Genomic DNA, 23,699 nt, shown 5'->3' on the forward strand with positions numbered 1-23,699 from the left:
GAGTTCGAGACCAGCCTGGCCAACATAATGAAACCACATCTCTACTAAAAATACAGAAAATTAGCTGGACCTGGTAGCGCGCCTGTAATCCTAACTGCTTGGGGGGCTGAAGCAGGAGAACTGTTTGAACCTGTGAGGTGGAGGTTGCAGCCAGCCGAGATTGTGCCACTGCACAACAGCCCAGGCAACAGCGCGAGACTGTCTCAAAAAAAACCAAAAAAGAACCTGCCAAGTACCTTGACTATGTATGTCTTTGAGTTGGCTCCTGGGAAACAGTTAACATTCTTAAATACATGGCCTCTACTCTCTTGGATTTGTTTCCTCTGGCTTAATGGACAGGAACTACTTTTAGTTTAAAAGTGGTATGCTCTTCATTGAACATATTTATAGTAACGTATGTTTATGAGTTGAAATTAGAAAGGCAAACTATATAACCACTAATAAAATATCTTAGGACTTACATGGCATAATTTTACCAGCTCTCTAAATAATGTTTAAAAAGCTTTTCGGCTAGGCGCAGTGGCTCATGCCTGTAATCCCAGCACTTTGGGAGGCAGAGGCAGGCAGATCACAAGGTCGGGAGATCGAGACTATCCTGGCTAACATGGTGAAAGCCTGTCTCTACTAAAAATACAAAAAATTAGCCTGGCATGGTGACATGCGCCTGTAGTCCCAGCTACTTGAGAGACCGAGGCAGGAAAATCACTTGAACCCGGGAGGTGGAGGTTGCAGTGAGCCGAGATGGCACCCTTGCACTCCAGTCTGGGTGACAGAGCGAGACTCCATCTCAAAAAAAAGGAAAAAAAAAAAAGCTTTCCAAGGGCCCGGCTTACATGTTAACTGTTAGGTGTTAAGTACATGCGATAGTGCTGGCTAGATTTTTTAGAGAAGGAAGGGGGCCACATTAAAAGAAGGAGAGAAGCAGATTTCAGAGTCAGAAAGTTCTGGGACTGGATTCTGCCCCTGCCACCTGCTGTGTGTGACTTTAGGGATGTGATTCATTGTCTCTACGTTTCTTTTCTTTTTTTTTGAGACGATGTCTCACTCTGTCGCCCAGGCTGGACTACAATGGCATAATCTCAGCTCACTGCAACTCCACCTCCCGGGTTCAAGCAGTTCTCCTGCCTCAGCCTCCCGAGTAGCTGGGATACATTCATGCACCACCACACTTGGCTAATATTTCTATTTTTAGTAGAGACAGGGTTTCACCATGCTGGCCAGCCTGGTCTCGAGCTCCTAGCCTCAAGTGATCCACCTGCCTCAGCCTCCCAAAGTGCTGGGATTACAGGCATGAGCCACTGAGCCCGGCCCTCAATGTCTCTAAGTTTCAATTTCCTCATTGGAAATGGGGATAATAATGTTGGTATTAATGTTAACAAACATCCATTGAGTGTTACTGTGTGGCAGGGGCTAGTCTAAGTATTGACATTTTAAAACTCATTTGTTCCTCAGACCAACCCCATGACTTAAGTAATATTATCTTAATTTACAGGTGAGGACATTAATGCATAGGATGACTAAGTAAACTGTTCCAAGTCGCAGGGCTGGTAAGCCAGGACTTGAGTCTGAGAGAAGTATTCACCTCCTGATGAAGGAGTATTTCTCACATAGCATTAAGTGCTATTATTATCATTAGGATTAATATTAAAATATAAATAGTTTAGGAGACAGCTAATATCCTACCCAAGGGTCCAGCCCCATTAAAACTCTCCCTTCTCAAAAAAGCACGTCATGAGCACTAAGCTTGAAAGAGCAGCACCCTTCTTCTGAACGCTTGGCATCTAATACACATATCACCTCTGTCCCACCTATCCTGGGCCAGATGGGTACTTTTTCTTGTGTGTATGCATAAGTCTGCATGTACATACATACATGCTTATACGTTTACATATATACACACATTTATATATCTAACCTTCTCAGCAAGTTTCAGAGATTCCTTAGGGCTCTGGTAACATCTTATTACTTTATAATCACTACAATATCTTAACAGAGTGCCTTGGAGAAGTAGAAATTCAATAAATATAAAATATTTCATTAGAATAGCCTTCACTAACTAACAATTCTTTTCCCTACAAGTTTCCTAGAAAAGAAGGTGCTAGCTATGGAAGACAAGCACATCATCCAACTACAGTCAATCAAAGAAGAGAAAGATCAGCTGCAGGTGTTAGTATCCAAGCAAAATTCCATCATCGAAGAACTAGAAAAAAAAATAGTGACTGCCACGGTGAATAATTCAGTTCTTCAAAAGCAGCAACATGATCTCATGGAGACAGTTAATAACTTACTGACTATGATGTCCACATCAAACTGTAAGTTTACATATCATGTTTTCTTCAGCTTTAATAACCTTTAGTCAGTGAAACTCTCAAAAGACTAAAAAATTTATCTTTCAGAAAAGGCACTATTTCTCATATATTTCATGTGAAATACCTACCAATTAAAATGAAGGAAGAAGAGAAGGGGAAATATATGCTATACTAATCATTATGAAGGAAACACCCCAAACATACTTTGGATTCATAGCAGTAAAGAGCCTACTTTTAGTTAGTTCCATCACTAATTAGAAGGATAAGACTGGGAAAATTACTAAACCACAGTGGATATTAATTTATTTAGGTTTTACTTGGGAAAAATAATATCAGACCCATGGGATGGCAATTAAGATTAAATGAGATAATACTCCCAGTGAGTGGCATAAACTGGCACTTAAGAGATACTAGTTCCCTTATCTTGCCAGGTTCTTAAGCACATTTTGCCTTCCTTATTATTGTTTTACTTTGCAGCTTCTCTTACATATTGGAGGGAAGGGCCAGGTGTGGTGGTTCATGCCTGTAATTCCAGCACTTTGGGAGGCTGAGGCAGGAAGATCACTTGAGGTCAGGAGTACAAGACCAGCCTGGCCAACATGGTGAAACACAGTCTCTACTAAAAATACAAAAATTAGCTGGGCGTGGTGGTGGGCACCTGCAATCCCAGCTACTTGGGAGGCTGAGGCAGGAGAATCACTTAAACCTGGGAGAGAGGAGGTTGCAGTGAGCTGAGATTGTGCCACTGTACCGCACTATGTCCTCAGTGGGATAATGGCCTGAAGGGACAGGCAATGGGGTCGTGATACAGATAACAGTGTTTAGGGACATTCTTTTTAAATTCTTCCATGCTAAGTTTACCCTATTCTGTTCAAGATGAAAGATCTTCAAAAAGTAATAATTTAATTTATGTGACTGTGAAGTATTTTCATTACATATAATTGATTATCAACAAAGGAAGTTTGCATTATTTGAAGTATTTTAATTACATGGAATTAATGACCAAAAAGTAAGTGTTAATCTTTTCGGAATTAATAAGAAAACAGTCTGAAAGCAAACTTTCTAGAAAGGTTAAAAAAGTGGCACAGCCTTTTGCTTACTTAAGAATTCCAAAGTAATAAAACTCTCCAAACGATTGGGTCTTGAAATAACAAGTCTTTGTCTTTTCGTGAACTCCGTTTAAATGCCTTACTATTTTTTAAAAGCAGCTAAGGACCCCACTGTTGCTAAAGAAGAACAAATCAGCTTCAGAGACTGCGCTGAAGTGTTCAAATCAGGACACACCACGAATGGCATCTACACGTTAACACTCCCCAACTCTACAGAAGAGATCAAGGTGAGGTGTTCGTCTCCCCTTACTGACTCCCTGGCTCTAGGCAGGCCGCTTTAGAGAGTGAGGAACCAAAGAACAGAAGTCTCTCCCCAAAGATCTTCCCTGCCCCACACAGTACAAAGCCATAGTTACTGGGCAGCCACCTCACCTAGAGCGCTCGCCACGGGCTCTAAGTTCCGTTGCTGTGCGGGAAATACAGACGCTGCATATGAATGACATAGAACTGTCCATCTTATCTTCGGCAAGAAATATGTTCTCCTTGTATTTTGCTTGAATAACGCATACTGTCAGCTGTTTTTCCTGAGGTGTCAGACTCATTTCATTAATTTTAAAGAAAGCATCTTCCAAAAACTGAAGTTCGAATAACCATAGAGCATCAGCCATAGAGGTTTCATGAAATTAGTAATTTCTATTGCCATGCCAAACTCATTTTTCAGTGATATGAGTGTTCTTTTTCGTGAGTGACTGCATGGTGACTTGTACAGTTTGCTACCGCTGCCCTGCCTCACGCGAGGATGGCAGTTTTACCCACCGTGGTTTTTGCTCTAGCTGAGCAGACGCTAACACAGTGCCACAGACCAGCGGTGTCAGCATCGTGAAAACAGTTTCAACCAGTGGACTTGCTGACATGGTCTCGGGGACACGCAGGATTCTGAGGTCCACACCATGAGAACCTCTGGGGCAGGCGATTCTAACCTCATCTAACGCAGTCTGGAAGACTCGAAACACACCATAAAGACAGCGTTCATTTTCTTCTCAAGCAGGGAGTTCGCTTCAAGGCATATGTTCAATTATTGCTTGTAAAGTGAGTAGACTGCAGGTACTCACGACAGGCAAAGCCACAACACAGCTTACCTCAGTCATTCCTAGTTCTGCAGCCTCACTCAGAGAGCCTATCTCCTGAAGGTGTTTTGGGAGATACTGAATTTTAGATGAGAAAAAAAAAAAAAAAAATCACTTTTGGAGAATATTTCAATGTGGCTTCTCTTAAACATTTGATAGAGCAGAATGATATTACATGAGAATCAGTGTGGTGAAGGGTTATGCAACTACTGGATAACTGTATATATTAAATGTCTATAAATACATTTGCATATAAATATAAAAGCAGCTACATATTGAACCAACACAAATAACTACAGAGAATACACTGGATACTGTACCCAAATGGAAATTTTCGAGGCTTTTGGAAGTATTATCTCTTTAAACTGAGTATTATCCTAAGTATTTAACACAGTATCAAAGAAAAACACTTTAAAAATACAAGCATTAGGGTTTTAAAGACCTGGAAGTTGAAACAGTAACATGTATCTTGATTATGAATGGAAAAGATAAATACTGTGCTATTCAACATAATGCTTTCCAAAGAAACCTTTCTAATTCATTCATGCTATGTTAGATGAACCCTGAAAATTAGTTAATGTCCCTAATGCTGTAGAAGCAATACAACAGGGAAGGAAGGGAACAAACTCACAAACAACACAGTCTGCTGCAGATGAGAAGGCAATGAACAGACTCTAGGCTAAGCCTTTCAATCTCTTTTGCTATGTGGTTTTCATGACAAGTCTGTGCATGCCATTGTCTGTCACCAGATGTTGCCATGTTCTTGGCCTAGGGTACAGGAGTGTCAAGAGGGGGGACAGAGTTTGCGTGTGAAATGGGGATGCCATGGACACCGATGCAGAGGGACAGCCGCTAACCGTGCAGCCCCATCACGTTGTTGCATCTAAGTTTCTCAGCCTAAGTGCAAGCTTCCCACCCCAGTGCACTGTCCCACCCCACGGCCCCCAGAATGACTGAAATATTCTGCAGAAAGAGGAAAATACGTAGTACTCTGGGATTATATGAGCCTCAGGTCATGGTTGGAAACTTTAGGATTTCTATTGCCTTTAAACACTTGCTATAAGAGAAACTCATTTCCTCAGCAGGGAACAGTAAGCTTTCAAAACCTCAATTTTCTCATCTTGAAAATAAATGTTGTCAATTGTTACCTCTAAATTCCCTTCCTGACTTAAGACTCCATAACTCACAATCTGATCCGGGGAGAGATACATAGGCTTGGATGTAAATTCTGGCTCTGCCATTTGTGGCTCTGGGCAAGTCATTTAACCTTTCTGAGAGCTCAGTTTCCCCATCTGTAACACCACAATGATACCCTCAACCTTGGGGGTTGTGACAACACAGGGACAGCCCCTGGGGTAGAACTTGGGACAGGAAATGGGAGTGGTCACCATTTTCACTGCCTTCGAAGACTACCAGAAAATTTCTCTGCCTGGCAGGGGACCCGATTCTGCCCTGGTTTATCTAATTCAAGAAAAGAATGTTCAATTGGTCTTTGAGCAGATCTTTTTCTAAAAGGCCAATATATTGCAGCTTTAGTTTTGAAAAATTCATTAGGTTCTTGTACAAGAGAGAGACTGCCAGATGACATGTATCAAAAGCATGTATGCTTTTGCTAGAGACATGGTTATTTCCTTCCCTAAATTTCACAGGACACCTGACTCCTAATGTTTGTCTCTATGTTTGCTATTTAACCCGTCACTTAATCATTGCCTCAGAGTTGAAGCAAGTCAAGTATTATTTGCTGAAAAACATCAAGCTTTATAGAAAGATATCAGGTTCCTGCACCATGCAGCAGCGGACAGATCAAAAATATTACCTGCCCTTAGATTTGTTGTAATTGGAGTGGTAAGGTCTTGGGAAGTATCTGAGGACTTCTGTTTTTCTGATCCTGATATAATCAATTTCAGCACTTTTACTCAGTATCTTCTGGCTGGGTGGATAACTATTTGAACACTATCTTTCTCTGCAAGTTTTATAGTCCAATTAACCATAATACTCCAGTTTTTACAAATCCTCTGTTCTTTTTTCTAAAAACCTGGATGAAGTACTAAGAAAGTGTTCTAATAACCTTATCATCATCACTAATGGAATCAAAGCGAATACTGATATGGCTCAAATCATTTACGTGCTGGCAGTGACTCTTAGACATTTGAGAGTCTTGCCTCTGACTTCCATAACAAGATAAACTTGTTCTCTGAACAAGACAGAACATGTATTTAAGTATTAGTAACTTCATAGCAGTGATTTTGACACTGAAGAATCAAATATTCTTGGAGCAAGGATAGGCTCACCAAGAACCATATCAATGCTTTCAACCCAAGGGCATACCATTTAGGATACAGAATCAATTTCAATATACGTACATGAATTCTCAAACCAACTTAGCTTATTCAGCTGGTTTATGAAATAGATTTTTAAAAAGACATATTGATAGAAGTGAGCAGCACTGACCATTTTGTTGACCACAGGAAAATAAGAGGCAGTATTATTCATGAACTGATTTAAACTTGGAACTGTGTTGAGGGACTTTTGGCCTATTTACCAAAGGGTCAGGTTTCTCTGTTTTTGGCAGCATTATGTCAGTGGAAAAAAACATAACAGGAATTAAAGAGACCTTATTCAAATCCTATATATCACTTAGTAGGTGAGTAACTGATCAAATTAATCTAACTTTACTAAATCTTTTCTTCTTTCAAAAATGCAGAATTATGATAGTACAGCAGCGTTGTTGTGAGATTATAGATAATATACACAAAATATCTGGCAGAGTGCTTGGATGAGAGTGGTGTGTAGCAATGATAATAATCATAGCAATACAGAGTGATAATAAGGGGTTAGCTTCAGCAGACTGATTTTCTACGTCAGATTAATTTAAAATGAGGAAATACTTTTCTTCTTAATAAATGTAATTTTCATTAATGGCACCTATCTTTCCAAACATGAGCGCCATTGGGGAAGGCAATACGAGCCGGGTGACCTTCCTGGAGAGAGACCAGAACCACGCTGGGGAGAAGTCCCCTGCAGACCAGGCTGTTCCAGGGACAGTTCTCTGGTTCCACTGGCAATGAGGCATCAGGCAGCCACTGCACTTCCTCTGCACCCCTCTTTCCTCATGTAGGAAGTGAAAGAACAGGACTAGCACTCTCTGGGTTCTCTTTCTGCTCTCCTCTCTAGGATTCTAACTCATAAACAGAGAACAGTGCGTACTGAAGCTTACCCTGCCAAATCGCCTCCATTATTCTCAAGAAAACCATGGGGCACAACAAAGGAAGAATATTTATAATTGGTTTTGAACCTTAACTTCAATATTTCCTACCTTGTATGTGGCAGAAAATTTATCTTAGTTTCTGGAAAACATGTTTCGTTCTACTGTAATCTTATTATTTAAAACTATTTATGTAATCTTATTTTCAGGGGTTTTTAATTTCATAATAAAACTCCAGCTGAGTTGAAATTGAGCATGCATGCGCTTAGCTTAAGAAAGAATTCTGTGTTCTGGACGAAGTTTAAACCCACAGAGCCAGTTTAAGAGCAGAAATAAAAAGAGTTGCTTAGAGAAAAACTGTGGGCAATGAGCAATGTACAGAGAAGCCTGAAGTCATGCCCTTGAGGCCAAGCTGCTAAGCCAAGCTCAGGTCACACACCTTGCACCAGGACACTGGAGCCTCAAAAGGCCCTTGTGCTCAGAGATGAACCAAAGAATCTGATTAGTATTGCACATAAAGGAAGCCAAAAAGCCCCACGGTATGAGAATGTAACAAGAGTCCTCCAAACCCTATGATCAAAGCGTATCCCCTTCACATAGCTCTCTGCAGAGCTGGCAGGGGCTGGCAATTAATGAAAGGTTTCAAGGCTGTGAACACAAGTCAATGGTTTTCTACAGGATGGAGATGTGCGGTTCGGGGCCAATCTGCCAAAATGTGCCATTCACGATGAATCTCTAAAAAATAGCAATCTCTGGGCCGGCCATCAGGGTGCGGTCTTTACCCTGGAACAGATGATGACAAGCGAGTCACATTCTCATCAACACTTTATATTATGTTACTGTTTATGTTTCACCATCATTTTAAATCCATCACTTTCAATTTATTTGAAACCATCTTTTTCTTAGACAACCCCGATGCTCTACTCCGTGCCTTGTATCCCAGAGAACCCTCTCGGCCGAGTCCTGTATTCGGGGTCTACATTCCTCCTGCTTCTGCTACGTAAGGGGATGGGGGCTCTGTCACTTATACCCTGCATTTCCGTTTGCAGGCCTACTGTGACATGGAAGCTGGCGGAGGCGGGTGGACAATTATTCAGCGACGTGAGGATGGCAGCGTTGACTTTCAGAGGACTTGGAAAGAATATAAAGTGGTACGGACATTCTTTAAGGCATCAGAAAAGAATTTCCCTTGTGAAAAATAGCTTTCAAGATCTGCGGAACCTTAAACACCAATCCCAAACTAACCAATTACTTTTGACATAGTTTTCTTTTTGGTAGAGACGGGGTTTCATCGTGTTAGCCAGGATGGTCTTGATCTCCTGATCTCGTGATCTACCCGCCTCGGTTTCTCAAAGTGCTGGGATTACAGGCTTTTAAAATTGGTGTTCAAATTAGTTCTTCAAATTGGTGTTTCAGTCTCCCCTTTAAAGAATGGCCAATATAAGGTAAACTGTATCAAAACAAAAGCTGCAGCCAGGCGCGGTGGCTCATGCCTGTAATCCCAGCACTTTGGGAGGCCGAGGCAGGTGGGTCACCTGAGGTCAGGAGTTTGAGACCAGCTGGCCAACATAGCGAAACTCTGTATCTACTAAAAATACAAACCGGGAGGCAGAGGCTGTAGTGAGCCCAGATCATGCCACTGCACTCCAGCCTGCCTGGGTGACAGAGTAAGACTCTCTCTCCAAAGAAAAAGAAAAAAAAAAAAGAAAAAACAAGGCTGCCACTGCTTAGCTTATTTTTAAAGGTGGGCTCAGCGTTTTTTTCGTAAGCCAACTGTTTCATGGTGCTTCACGTTCCCATGAACGGAACTGTTTATGCTGAGGCTTCTGCTGGTGGCTCCCCAAGTAGTTCTCATTATCCTAATACAAATTATCTTCCAACAGCAGCTTAGTGTCTAATAACTGACCTGTTTAAAATCCATTTTCTTTTGGGGAGGACCCTGAATTGTCACAGCACAAGAAGTAATTTCTGCTATTTGATAGTTATTCTATGTTAAGTTGACGGACTATCCACTTCAAATATACAAAGAAAAAATTACATGAAGTAATTGAATTTAACCACTTGCGTTACAGGGATTTGGTAACCCTTCAGGAGAATATTGGCTGGGAAATGAGTTTGTTTCACAACTGACTAATCAGCAACGCTATGTGCTTAAAATACACCTTAAAGACTGGGAAGGGAACGAGGCTTACTCATTGTATGAACATTTCTATCTCTCAAGTGAAGAACTCAATTATAGGTAAGTAAGTGAGTGGTAACTGAAAGAAAAAATTAAAAGATTTGTGGCCGGGCGCAGTGGCTCACGCTTGTAATCCCAGCACTTTGGGAGGCTGAGGCGGGTGGATCACGAGGTCAGGAGATCGAGACCATCCTGGCTAACACGGTGAAACCCCATCTCTACTAAAAATACAAAAAAATTAGCCAGGAGTGGTGGTGGGCGCCTGTAGTCCCAGCTACTCAGGAGACTGAGGCAGGAGAATGGCGGGAACCTGGGAGGCGGAGCTTGCAGTGAGCCAATATCGTGCCACTGCACTCCGGCCTGGGCCACAGAGCAAGACTCCGTCTCAAAAAAAAAAAAAAAAAAAAAGAAAAAAAAATTAAAAGATTTGCTGGGTGACTATTCCAGAAAATGAGAACCACAATGATTTAACCAAGATCTAAATTACTCTTTTATTACCTTAAATGGAAAAACATCTTGTTTCTCAGAATTATTACCTCTTTAAGTTTCTCTGGGTTTAAAATTCTAACTTTGGTTATAACAATATAAAAGAAACTTCATACAAACAGTATTTTGTCCGTTGTGTTTACTGTGTATCTTCAAAGCCTGGAAGAACTCTGCCGGGTAGATAATTGGCTTTCATAGATACTTGTAAAATCAGTGAATGGTAAGTGTTCCCATGATGATATATCATACAAATAGCATAAATGATGGATACTTGTGACTGTGATGTTTTATTCCAAAAGGTTTCAAAACTTAATCTGTCTTTATGAAATTTAAACACATTCAATTGTGTTCAATCTCAAAGTCAAGATTAGTTGTCAAGTTTAGAGATGGCAGAGTTAGGTGGGATGGTTAGTCAACTCTCCTCTCCTCTACAGGAAACACATCAGATTCACAGCATTCTCTGAGTGTTTGCCTTGTCCTCACCCATTTGGTGGCAATTATCATAAGTAATAGCGTGGGCAACCTTGACCAGGAATTTACTTTCTGCCTCTAAAATGCCATGAGAGTGGAGACAGAGAACAGCAATGGGACTTGACAACTTAGTGTGCAGATAAGTATGGTAAAGCCACATGCACAGTAATGCTGGTACACAAGGCACATAGAGGCACTCTGAAATGTGTGCGCAATGGCAGGGGCAGAGAAGTGAGACTGTGTGCCCAGTGGCACCAACACCAGCCTAAAGGAGTCTAACGAGCACAGACTGGTGGTGCCCGGTGATCACGGAGCACACATTGTGAAATACCCGCCTTGAGGTCAGAAATCAGCAAATGAAAGTCAACACAAACATCACAGAAACAGTCATCATCTGACCTACAGTCTTGTCTTCATCTCATTAATGCCCAAGTCAGACACTCTGCTCCACGACCTGAACAGTCTGAAAGCAGACACAACGTTAAAGTCCTTGAGCAGGCTGCTCAGCGGGGGGCTGTAGTGGGCAGCACAGAGAAGTGGCTGAACGTCAAGTTGCCTGAACAACCAACTGAAAACGCTACAATGCCCAGTATGTCCTGTTTTACAAACAGTGAATGGAAATTCAGAAGCATGTTTGAGAAACAGATATACATGGATGTGACTCTTTAAACATCAGTGAAGCATATTCACTATTCTCATTATGGAAAGACCAGGCTCTCCTGGAGAGGTAACGACTGAGACGAATGAGAAGATAGGTGTTTGGGCCTCACAGCAGTTCCAACTTGACTCCAAAGAGATCAAAACTTCAATGAATTTTGAGACACAAGTGGCTGGTCATTGTTTTACCTCCAAGTTAAATATTTTTTCAACTGGCAATAGTTAGGAATCTACAACAGAAGAATTAAAAAAAAAGAAGCACAAAAATTAAGGATTAGGCTGTTTGTATAAGAAGAGTTTTACAAAATGGGTCATTACCCTTGTACGCTGACATTATAAAAATATTTTAAACTGTGATGGTTCTTAACAGATATTTCCTTTAGAAATTCAATCAATTTTTGGATAGGCCATTTGGAAAAACACACACGTTGGTTTAAAGCTTAATTTGCTTGGCAAGATAAAATAGATATTACATCAAAATTATTATCCTATAAAACATGATGCTAGCATGATAAGAGAACTGTGAAGGGACTGAAACTTTTCATAACTGCAAATGCTTGGAGACGCCCATTGTATGCAGCATGTAAGGGATTTTTTTCCGGAAGAAATGTTCTCCAAGTGTGGGAAAACTGGAATATACATGTTATAAGAAATGGATAAATGCATCAGTAGAATTTGATTCTTTCCAGTAAAATTAAAAACTATGTGTACGTTAAACCTTAAAAATTGGTCACTTTTCACACACATTCTGGCAGTTTCATATAACACTGAGGTTTAATTGTTAAATGTTGATGTTACCTCTTTACTCCACTGTCATATAAAATAATCCCTGGCAAAGCTGCAGAGATTGAAAAAAAATCAACCCACACCAGTGTAAAGCAATTTCAAGAACATGGCCATTCTTAATAACCAAATTTTAAAGAAAGCACTTTAAACCAGGGAGCCATAAAAGGACCTAAAATTATACAAAACCTTTCGAACAGAGACTCATAAAAAATAGTATTCTCCCTTATTTTTCTTGCCCCTGGGGAAAATTTAACAAGTTCCATGAGAACTAAACATGTTCAAAGGAGTCAGGAGAGTTAAAAGATAAGCAAGGGAAGTGGTTCGTCTCAATCCTGTCTATGATTAACGGGAAGACAATGGAAAGAAAGTAAAGTGTTTCAAAATCCCAACAAAGATGAGTATTTATGACATTAACACTTTGCAGCAGGCATTTAGAGACTGAGCTATGGCCAGTCTCACTTTTGAAACGTGTAGGAAAATACTGAGACTCACATGTCCAGTCCATGCCTTAGGATGAAGTTTCTAGGGCTGCCTTAATACTGAAGACACTTAGGAGCAACACTTACGGAACTCCACATCACATGGCCTCATCCTCATCTTTTCACAACGTCTTCAATAAACAAACATCTCTGTTTAGGTGTGCACCAGTGTTGAAACATGGCAGAGGGGTTTGCTGCATCTGGTGCAAATCCTACCTCCATGACTTAAGAGTCTGACCTCGGACAAGTTCGTATCTCTGAACCTCAGTGACTTGCAGTGCAAAAATAAAGATGGCGGCCACCACTGCGGGTGGTTATGAGCATCCAGTGTGCGTGCAGGTGTAAGCACCTGGCCTGGCCTGACCAGCAGGTAAAACTAAAAGAACCTTTTCTCTCTTCTTTGCACTCTTCCAATACAAACTGATAAAAATTATATTATTCCAATGCGGCAGTTAGTAAACATTAGCAGGTTTTACAAAGAAGGGCATCATCTTGGTGCTTCAAGTACACTTCTCCTGCTACCATTGCAGGATTTGCTTTGTAGGCTCCTCGCCTGGGTCTTCGTGTGCCTGTTTCTCCATCGGGATGTGAAGACTCAATGTGCCAACATGGCATACCCCATTACGTGATGCCTGCTCTGATCTGTACTGAACCATCCGCCAAGGGGCTTCTTTGCAGCAGAAACTCCTGAGCATAGTTATGGAAAATTAAAAAAAAAAAAAAAAGAAAAGAAAAAACAACCTCAAAACATACTGTCTTCTCCCGTCCCTTATTTGCTCCTTGCTGGTACACAGATGACCAATAATAAGTCGTATTTTTGCAATACAACTTACAATGGTTCAACTTAAGATTTTTCAACTTTACGATGGTGTGAAGGTGATACACATTCAGCGGAAACTACACTTTGAGATTTAAATTTGGATCTTTCCCTGGCTAGTGACATGTGGCATGACGCTCCCTTGTGATGCTGGGCAGCGGCAGCAAGCCACAGCTCCCAGTCAGCCCTACGATCACCAGGGTGAACAACAGACACGGCGTGCACCATGTTACCCAATGGCTCTGCCTGACTGTGGGCTAATGTGGGTGTTCTGAGCACATTTAAGGCAGGCTAGGGCTAAGCTACGATGCTCCGAAGGTCAGGTGTAGTCCACGCATTTTCAATGTACAACATTTTCAACCTTCAATGGGCTTATCAGAACATAGCCCCATGGGAAGTCAGGGATCATCCGTATTGTAAATAGTGTCTAACTTACTCGGACATTTGTTCCTTTCTCAATGTCTAACAGTTTAATTACTTTACACTACTATACAGACATGAGGCAATGCAGCCACAAGGATTTATTTTCAGCACCATTCTGTAGATTTCTTCCCCAAACTCAGTGGCCATTCCTTGTCTGCTGCATTCTCCATCCCCCCGGGGTGCCCTGTGGAAAATGATGTTTGAGGTTGCCCAGTTGTGTCAGGACTCTGTCTCTATGGAAGATGACTGGAGACCTGGGAGGAGGACCCTCGTGCTGCATTTCTCTCTCTTCTGTTTATCTGAAAGCAGCAGGAAAATAAATTACAGGGCCCTACAGTCGCTGCTGATAGTTGTGCAAGTGATATGTGTTGAAGGTTTCATGAAAACATCCCTCTTTGCCGAAGGATTTGATGATAAGTTGGTTCCTGTTTATACCAGTGCAAAATATTTTGTCCAGGGTATGCATTAGTCCATTAACGAGTACAGAACATGCTTCTGTAGAATAGCATTCTTCATTACAAAAAATTTTCCACTATGGTAAATCAATGACCCTAGCCAATTAAATTTGTTTTTTCTCTTTGCACGTTTACAGGATTCACCTTAAAGGACTTACAGGGACAGCCGGCAAAATAAGCAGCATCAGTCAACCAGGAAATGATTTTAGCACAAAGGATGCAGACAACGACAAATGTATTTGCAAATGTTCACAAATGCTAACAGGAGGTAGGGATGACTTTCTGTCTTCCTATTTGTATTGGCAAGGAACGATTTCATAGAGGGAAAGGCTGGCAATTTGGACTTCAAATTGTGATTGGTAATGATGCCCACAATTTCATACGTAGACACACTAGCTTGACATAGATAAATGTGTTTCACTTTTTTTTAGACTAAGTTTTAAGTGAGAATATGATATGGAGCTAGACTTGTCAGCAAGCCAACCGTGTCTCCTCAGGACCTAGCCCTGGCAAGGAGAGGGGATATTTGATTCTTAGCAAGCTCTCCTGGGTTTGTGCTTGCTGGATACTAGAGAGATGGTTTAATTACATTTTGCTTTATTTAAAAAGTTAAAAATTCCAAGTAGCAACCAAAACAGTAATACAGATTATAGAAATATTTCCAAATAATAATTTAATGTTCAAACAAGGAATTTCCAGTTGTCATTTATTATTTATTTATTTTGAGACAGAGTCTCCAGCTGTTTGTTTATTTACTTATTTTGAGACAGAGTCTCACTTTGTTGTCCAGAAGGGAGTGTGATCGCAGCTCACTGCAACCCCTGCCTCCCAGGCTCAAGCAATTCTCCTGCCTCAGCCTCCCCAGTGCTGGGATTATAGGTGCCCACTACTGCAGCGGCTAATTTTGTATTTTTAGTACAGAGAGGGTTTCATCATGTTTGCCAGGTTGGTCTCAAACTGCTGACCTCACGTGATCTGCCCGCCTCAGCCTCCAGAAGTGTTGAGATTACAGGCGTGAGCCACCACACCTGGCCCCAGTTGTTTTTTTTTTTTTAAAAAGATTTCATTAATATATAGCAAACACCTATAAACACAACGAGTTAACCAACCTCTTTTAGTAAATCAAATTAAAATGAGTGATCTTCTACTTCAAGGCCTTTCTGGTTTTCTACTTTTAGTATCAGACTGCCGTAAAACAGACAATGAAAACCACACTCATAAGCAAAAGACCACTGTAGTAGTCACTTAAAATGGATGGGTTGGTATTCAGAAACATTTGAGAGTTCAAACATAGGAATCGACTTTTAGAAAATGTTATTTTTCTGGCCTGGTGGCTCACGCCTGTAATCCCAGCACTCTGGGAGGCTGAGACGGGCGGATCACCTGAAGTTAGGAGTTCGAGACCAGCCTGGCCAGCACAGTGAAACCCCGTCTCTACTAAAAATACAAAAATTACCCAGGCATGGTGGCAGATGCCTGTAATCCCAGTTACTCCTACTCAGGAGGCTGAGGCAGCAGAATGGCTTGAACCTGGGAGGCGGAGGTTGCAGTGACCCAAGATCATGCCACTGCATGCCAGCCTGGGGGACAGAGTGAAACTTCATCTCAAAAAAAAAAAAGAAAGAAAGAAAACGTTATTTTTCTGATTTTTTAAAAGTTTAGAAATTCACTGACAGGAACAAACACTACTACTTAGTAACTGAGACAAGAAAAAAGTCTGACAAATGCTGTCAAGTTAGTTCTTGAAAAACACTGAAAGATTTAAAGTAGCAACAAAACCTCTGCCAATAGTGCAAAATGAATGTAAAGAATAACAGGAAAAATGGGAGGGTTTAACTTCTAGAGAACATAAATTGTGTCTGCAAAAATTAATATGTTACCCACCCAAGAAAACCAAAGGTAAGAACTATGGTCAACATATTTTATAAATGAAAGTTACTACATTTAACAAATGGATGACCCAAGTTATGATGTATTTACACTATAGGAATCATTAAGAGGGCTGGGCGTGCACACTTGTAATCCCAGCACTTTGGGAGGCCAAGGCAGGCGGATCACCTGAGGTCAGGAGTTTGAGACCAGCCTGGCCAACATGGCAAAACCCCATCTCTACTAAAAATACAAAAATTAGCCAGGTGTGGTGGCGCACACCTGCAATCCCAGTTACTCAGAAGGTTGAGGCAGGAGAACTGCTTGAACCGGGGAGACAGAGGTTGCAATGAGCCGAGATCACGCCACTGCACTCCAGCCTGGGCGACAAGAGTGAGACTCTGTCTCAAAAACAAAACAGAACAAAACAAAAAAACAAACAAAACAAAACCAAAAAACAAAAACAAAAAAAAAAAAAACCCAGCATCATTAACAGTCAAAAGGAGAATTTAGTAATGAAAATAATATGAAATTTGGTAATATTCAAGTCTTTAAATTTCATGCCTTTTATACTGAAAGAATCAGGCCTCATTAAAAAAAAAAAAAAAAAAGCAATCCTCTGTTTCCTGAGAAAGTATGACTACTATTTGGTAACACAGGTCCTCCCTACTAACCATTATTACACCAATGAGCAAAGCCCTCATACTGATTTTGCAAAAGCTTCTTGTTTCCCTCATCCTGGCACAATCATCCTTTTTAAAGCTGAACAGCAGGGAAAGTGGTCGGGTGGAGGAGCCACAGATACCTAGGGCTTCATTTCCTGTCTGCCCTTCCCCCTACATGCTGGACCCAGCTCTCTCCTTGAGAAGGTTGTGGTTGTTAGACCACCCGTATGTGGTGAGCTTCTCAGGAGAGTAGGAGAATCGCATTAATAACCAAGGAAACAATATATTTACTTACTCAAATCAAGATTTAGGGGCTGAGAATGTAATTGGAAAAGAGACTGAGGAGAGGAAAAACAGTCCAAGAGAGAAAGTGGAGTGGTCTTGCCTGTGAAGGGGTCAAATTCCAGCCAGTGGTCTGGACCATGAATGAACCAGCCTAATGAGCAGCTCCATTTTGCATGGACACCAAGTTCTCTAGTCAGACAAGCTCCAGAAGAGACTGACTTATGAATCTGTCAAAGTGCTGAATATGTGAAGGATTCTGAATAGAACACACAAACTTCCATCCAATCTGCATTCATCTGAATCAAATGAAGTCACTGAGCTGTTACCACCAGGAAAGAATGTAGGAACCTGGATGAAATAACTGGCACTCACAGAGCAAAGTGTAAACACAACATATATATAGAATATATATATTCTATATATAACATATATTATATATTCCATATATAAAGGATATATAGTCTATATATACATATATAAAGAATATAGATATTCTATATATACAAAGAATATATATATTCTCTATATACGTATATAAAGAATATATATATATATTTTCTCTTTGGCATCATCAGAGTTTTTATTTAAGAAATAATACATTACAGGTAAGGCTAAAGAGGCCCTGCCAGTGCCATTCCCTACCTGCTGCTTGGGTCGAGGTTAATTCACTTTATTAATTTTCCTACATATGGAGATATCAATCATAATTATTTTCTGCATTTTAAAAATTAATATAAGGAGTATCATACTGTATGTGTCCCTCCAACACAGTGTTTTTGAGATTTATTCAGATTAATATTGTAAAATCAAGGTTACAGCAGTCCTCTCTTCTCCTTAGGGGAAACATTCCAAGATGTCCAGCAAATGCCTGAAATCACAGACAGTATCAAACCCTATGTGTTTATTTTTTCCTGTTCACACATATTTATGAAGTTTAGTTTGTAAACTAGGCACAACAAGAGACTTAACAACAATAATAAAACTGAATAATATACAACGTATTGCTTCCAATTTCATGGATATATGATTTGTTCTTCTATAGATCTTAGTACCCTTAGTGTACGATTTTGTTCTCTCCTTATTAAGTCAGGAACTTTCACCTTTTCACTTAAAGGAAGCACTCTACAGCTTCTCTTTGGCATATTTGAATTGCCAGCGTCATCACTCTTGCACTTTTGGGGCCATTATTAAGTCAAATAAGGGTTACTTGAACATAAGCACTGTGATACAGCGTGGGTCCACGGGATAGAGGGGATCATTCACGTTCTGGGAGGGAAGAAGGGGACAGCAGGAGATTTCATCCCGTTACTCAGAACAGCATGCAATTTAAGGCTTATAGATTATTTCTGTCGCCCAGGCCGGAGTGCAGTTGCGCGATCTCGGCTCACTGCAAGCTCCGCCCCACGGGTTCTCGCCATTCTCCTGCCTCAGCCTCCCGAGTAGCTGGGACCACAGGCGCCGCCACCACGCCCGGCTCATTTTTTTGTATTTTTAGTAGAGACGGTGTTTCACCGTGTTAGCCAGGATGGTCTGGATCTCCTTACCTTGTGATCCACCCACCTCAGCCTCCCAAAGTGCTGGGATTACAGGCGTGAGCCACCGCGCCCGGCCCCTGCTTATAGATTATTTCTAGAATTTTCCATTTAATATTTAGAGCTGCAGCTGACTTCAGGTATCTGAAAGTGCAGAAAGCGAAAACAGCAGATAGGGGGGGACTACTGTGTTGCTTTCTCTCACAAACCCCAGCATGCTCCTGTTTTTGGCCAAGCCCAGAAATTAAGGGGTAGATGGGCTTCACTCCCACAATCCCCGTGCTGGGCACCTCTCCTGCCCTGGCTCTAGCTGAGTGAGCGCACACTCTCACTTTAAATTTCCTCTTTGTCTCTGAAACATAGAGACTTCCTTTTTATGTAGCTCCACTGAGTACTTAATATTTTGGGTTAAAGTTCAATAAAAAAAATCCTTTAATAGAACAAGGGGAGCCTGAGTGAGTCCAGCCCACCATGTTGCTGGGACTGGTAAGTAATCCTGGTTGAAGGAGAGTTTTCCAACTGTGCCTCAGATGTTTGCTTATCCCCGCTGTAAGTGTGTACACACTGTGGGCTAACCAAATAGGACTGTGGAGAATTCAGGCCTCTCCACACAGCATAAGAGAAAAGGTGGAAGAACGCTTGTAAAAGCATTTGCAGTAATAAAACTGTGATGTCACGGGCGTACAGCTGGAAAACCATATCTCTGCCAATGCACATCCTATACTCACAACCATCTGCATGTGCCTACTCCACATGCCTGCAGCATACCTCCTGGCTTAGCTGAGTACTGCTGTCTTCGTTGTGGGAGCTGGCATCACCTAGTTCCTAATTCCTTCTGTGTTTTACTTTCACAGGCTGGTGGTTTGATGCATGTGGTCCTTCCAACTTGAACGGAATGTACTATCCACAAAGGCAGAACACAAATAAGTTCAACGGCATTAAGTGGTACTACTGGAAAGGCTCAGGCTACTCGCTCAAGGCCACAACCATGATGATCCGACCGGCAGATTTCTAAACACCCGAGTCCACCTGAGGAAGACTGTCTCGAACTATTTTCAAAGACTTAAACCCAATGCACTGAAAGTCACGGCTGCGCACTGTGTCCTCTTCCACCACAGAGGGCGTGTGCTCAGTGCTGACGGGACCCGTGTGCTCCAGATTACAGCCTGTAAACTTTGTCACTTAAACTTGCATCACTTAACAGACCAAAGCAAGACCCTAAACATCTGTAATTGTGATTAGACAGAACACCTATGGAAAGATGAACCCAAGGCTGAGCATCAGATTGACAATTTACAGACTCTGCTGTCACAACGAAGAATGTTATGTGCAAGTTTATCAGTAAATAACTGGAAAACAGAACACTTATGTTATACAATACAGATCATCTTGGAACTGCATTCTTCTGAGCACTGTTTACACACTGTGTAAATACCCATATGTCCTAAATTCACCATCACTATCACAATTAAAAGGAAGAAAAAAATCTCTAAGCCATAAAAAGACATATTCAGGGATATTCTGAGAAGGGGTTACTAGAAGTTTAATATTTGGAAAAACAGTTAGTGCATTTTTACTCCATCTCTTAGGTGCTTTAAATTTTTATTTCAAACACAGCGTATTTACATTTATGTTGACAGCTTAGTTTTAAGTTAATGCTCAAATACGTATTTCAAGTTTATATGGTGGAAACTTCTAGGATCTCTGAAATTATCAACAGAAACATGTGCCATTTTAGTTTATATGCAGATTGTACTATTTTTTTCTGCCTGATTGTTAAATATGAAGGTATTTTTAGTAATTAAATATAACTTATTAGGGGATATGCCTATGTTTAACTTTTATGATAATATTTACAATTTTATAATTTGTTTCTGAAAGAACTAATTGTGCCTTGTGATAAGGAAGCCTTTGATTTTAATGATGAGGAAAATTATACATTTCATTCTATGACAAAGAAACTTTACTATCTTCTCACTATTCTAAAACAGAGGTGTGTTTTCTTTTCTAGTAAGATATATTTTTATAGAACTAGCCTACAATTTAATTGTAGTTGAGAAAAGCCTTCTATTTAAGAAATTTACAAAGCTATACGTCTCAAGATTCACCCTTAAATTTACTTAAGGAAAAAAATAATTGACACTAGTAAGATTTTTTTATGTCAATCAGCAAACTGAAAAAAAAAGTGTTTCAAAGTGCAAAAACAAAATCTGTTGTTCATAATATATTTAAATATTTACAGAAAATTTGAGAACACAGGGCCGGGCGCAGTGGCTCACACCTGTAATCCCAGTACATTGGGAGGCCAAGGTGGGCAGGTCACCTGAGGTCAGGAGTTCAAGACCAGCCTGGCCAACATGGTGAAACCCCGTCTCTATTAAATAATACAAAAACTAGCCAGGCGTGGTGGTGGGCGCCTGTAATCCCAGCTACTTGGGAGGCTGGATCAGGGAGAATTGCTTGAACCCAGGAGGCGGAGGCTGCAGTGAGCCAAGATCACGCCACTGCACTCTAGCCTGGGTGACAGAGCAAGACTCCATCTCAAAAAAAAAAAAAAAAAAAGAAAAGAAAATTTGAGAACACAGCTTTATACTCAGGATTACAAAACCATAAACTCCTAGAGTTTTAACTCCTTTTGAAATTTTCATAGTACAATTAATACTAATGAACATTTGTGTAAAGCTTTATAATTTAAAGGCAATCTCTCATATATTCTTTTCTGAGTCATTTGCACGGAAGTTCAGAGTCCAGTCTACAGCTAGCATCTACTATACGTCTGTCTTTACCTTAAAGTATTCTACCATTATTTTTTCTTTATTCCATTTTAAAATCTAATTTATTTTACGCCAACTTCTCCCCGCTCCCTTGACATAGGTTTAGAACACATAGGTGTTGCTACATATTTTGAGTCAGTGATGGACTCTGGCAAAGTCAAGGCTCTGTTTTATTTCCACCAAGGTCCACTTTTCCAACAACTATTTAACTGAGTCAAGAACCTCCCTACCTTAGAACTGTATCTACTTTATATTTAAGAAGGTTTTATGAATTCAACAACAGTATCATGGCCTTGTATCAAGTTGAAAAACAACAGAAAATAAGAAAATTTCACAGCCTCAAAAGACAACAACAAGTTTCTATGATATTTCAATGACAACAGTGATGGATACTTAGGCAGGGAAGTGATAATGCAAGAAAAACTGGCAACAACACAATTTATATCAATTTTCCATGTAGGCAGCTGAAACAAAATTCAAGGACAAATCCTCATTATGTCATTGGGCGTCATATATAATCTCTTATGACCGAGAATGGGGGGAATTTGTGTTTTTACTTTACACTTCAGTTCCTTACACAGTATTTCAAACAAACAGTTTTGCCGAGAGGAACTTTTCTCTCCTTAAGAAAACATTTATAAAGCTGAAAGGAAATCAAACAGTAATCTTAAAAATGAAAACAAACAACCCAACAACCTAGATAACTACAGTCATCAGGGAGCACAGTTCAACTCCTTTTTATGTTTTAGCCATACGGCCTACTCAAACAGCTATATAACAATACGGGTGGCAGATAAAAATCACCATTTATCTTTCAGATATTAATCTTTTGAATGAATAAACTGTCACAAGCAAGTTAACATTTTTGAACATGAAAGGCAACTTCCGCACAATTCTATATCCAACCAAACCTTAAATTATCCGCTTAATTATTACTTCATCTTAAAAAAAATTAGAACCCAGAACTTTTCCATGAAGCATTTGAAAGTTGAAGTGAAATTTAGGAAAGTCATAAAAATATAAAGACTGTTACCACAGCACCAGCAAGCCATAATTTTTACATCTATCAGTTCTGCCTCTATCAACAGGAAAAACATTAAGCAAGATATAAGACTACTTGCACAAGAATTCAGTCTTTTTTCAATTTTGTTTTTCTCAATTCTGAGGACTTTAATCATTAAATTTTCTTTGGACTGCATTCCTGACTACTTTTTGCAGAATGGTCTCACATTCTCACATTTGTTCCCACAAATAAATTGATAAAAGATGTTAAGTTCTGTGAATGTCTTTTTAATTATGGGCATAATTGTGCTTGTCTTGATAAAAACTTAATTCTACCCTTACGTTTATAATAATTTCCTGAGAACACCAAATTGCATTTACCATCATAAAACAATATTTGACTTACAGGAGCTGCAGGGAAGTGATTAGACAGTTCGAATGGCTCCTCAGAAATCCAGTGACCCAATTCTAAAGACCACAGCACCTGCAAGTGATACAATAAGCAGATTTATTATACATTTATTAGGCTTAGCAGGCAATAAACCAAGAGTCACTCTGAAGACACAGCAAAAACAAAACAAAAAATTCAGCAGTGATACACTCTGCAGATCTGAAATAGATGTGTTCTCAAACAATAAAGTCCCTTCAGAATCTTCATGTTGCATAAATGTTATGAATATTAATAAAAACTTGGTTAAGAAAGTCTCAAAACAAGAAATCTGAGTCATTATTCTCATGAGGCCAAATATTTAAATAGTATCCTGTTTTTACACAATGAAATATTATATACATATTTTTAATTCCAAGTTTCTAATTTGTGAAGTTTTATAAACAGTCCTCTATAAATATTCCAGACTTTTATTAATTAAAACAGTGAATTAACAGAAGATGGATCACAAGCCTAAATTCAAAAGCAATCCCTTTGGCTTGCGACTTTGTTTCTAACATTGGTTAATACTTTCAGAAGTCCCCCGGAATACACTTGAAATTCCTTCCCAGACTTTGGAAGAGTAAAATGTCCCATAAACAAGCTTTCATCATCATCATTATCCTCTTAGCATTTGAATCCCCACACTTTTAAATGATCAATACAATCTTTTCCTTTTTAATTCAGTAATATCTGAGGTTC

General features: G+C 40.0%; 2 protein-coding genes across 6 annotated transcripts in view; one reads left to right on the top strand and one right to left on the bottom strand.

The window, feature by feature from the left end:
- ANGPT2 (angiopoietin 2) overlaps positions 1–23,272 on the top strand; it is a 63,369-nt gene extending 40,097 nt beyond the window's left edge. For 2 of the 3 annotated variants that reach the window (XM_025393872.1, XM_025393874.1), the window contains 6 exons: positions 2,080–2,312; positions 3,515–3,645; positions 8,740–8,841; positions 9,763–9,929; positions 14,581–14,711; positions 19,649–23,272. In XM_025393872.1, the coding sequence (XP_025249657.1) occupies positions 2,080–2,312; positions 3,515–3,645; positions 8,740–8,841; positions 9,763–9,929; positions 14,581–14,711; positions 19,649–19,809 (925 nt within the window). In that variant the 3' untranslated portion in view covers positions 19,810–23,272. The remainder of the gene's footprint in view (positions 1–2,079; positions 2,313–3,514; positions 3,646–8,739; positions 8,842–9,762; positions 9,930–14,580; positions 14,712–19,648) is intronic. The other variant, XM_025393873.1, reaches the window with a different exon arrangement.
- The window catches only part of MCPH1 (microcephalin 1), a 241,095-nt gene that overhangs the window by 126,444 nt on the left and 90,952 nt on the right, over positions 1–23,699 (bottom strand). For 2 of the 3 annotated variants that reach the window (XM_025393866.1, XM_025393865.1), the window contains exon 12: positions 22,977–23,054. The exons of the other annotated variant lie outside the window; for it this stretch is intronic. In XM_025393866.1, the coding sequence (XP_025249651.1) occupies positions 22,977–23,054 (78 nt within the window). The remainder of the gene's footprint in view (positions 1–22,976; positions 23,055–23,699) is intronic. 3 annotated transcript variants of the gene reach the window in all.

Source organism: Theropithecus gelada, chromosome 8 (assembly GCF_003255815.1).
Source record: "Theropithecus gelada isolate Dixy chromosome 8, Tgel_1.0, whole genome shotgun sequence".
Classification (NCBI taxonomy): domain Eukaryota; kingdom Metazoa; phylum Chordata; class Mammalia; order Primates; family Cercopithecidae; genus Theropithecus; species Theropithecus gelada.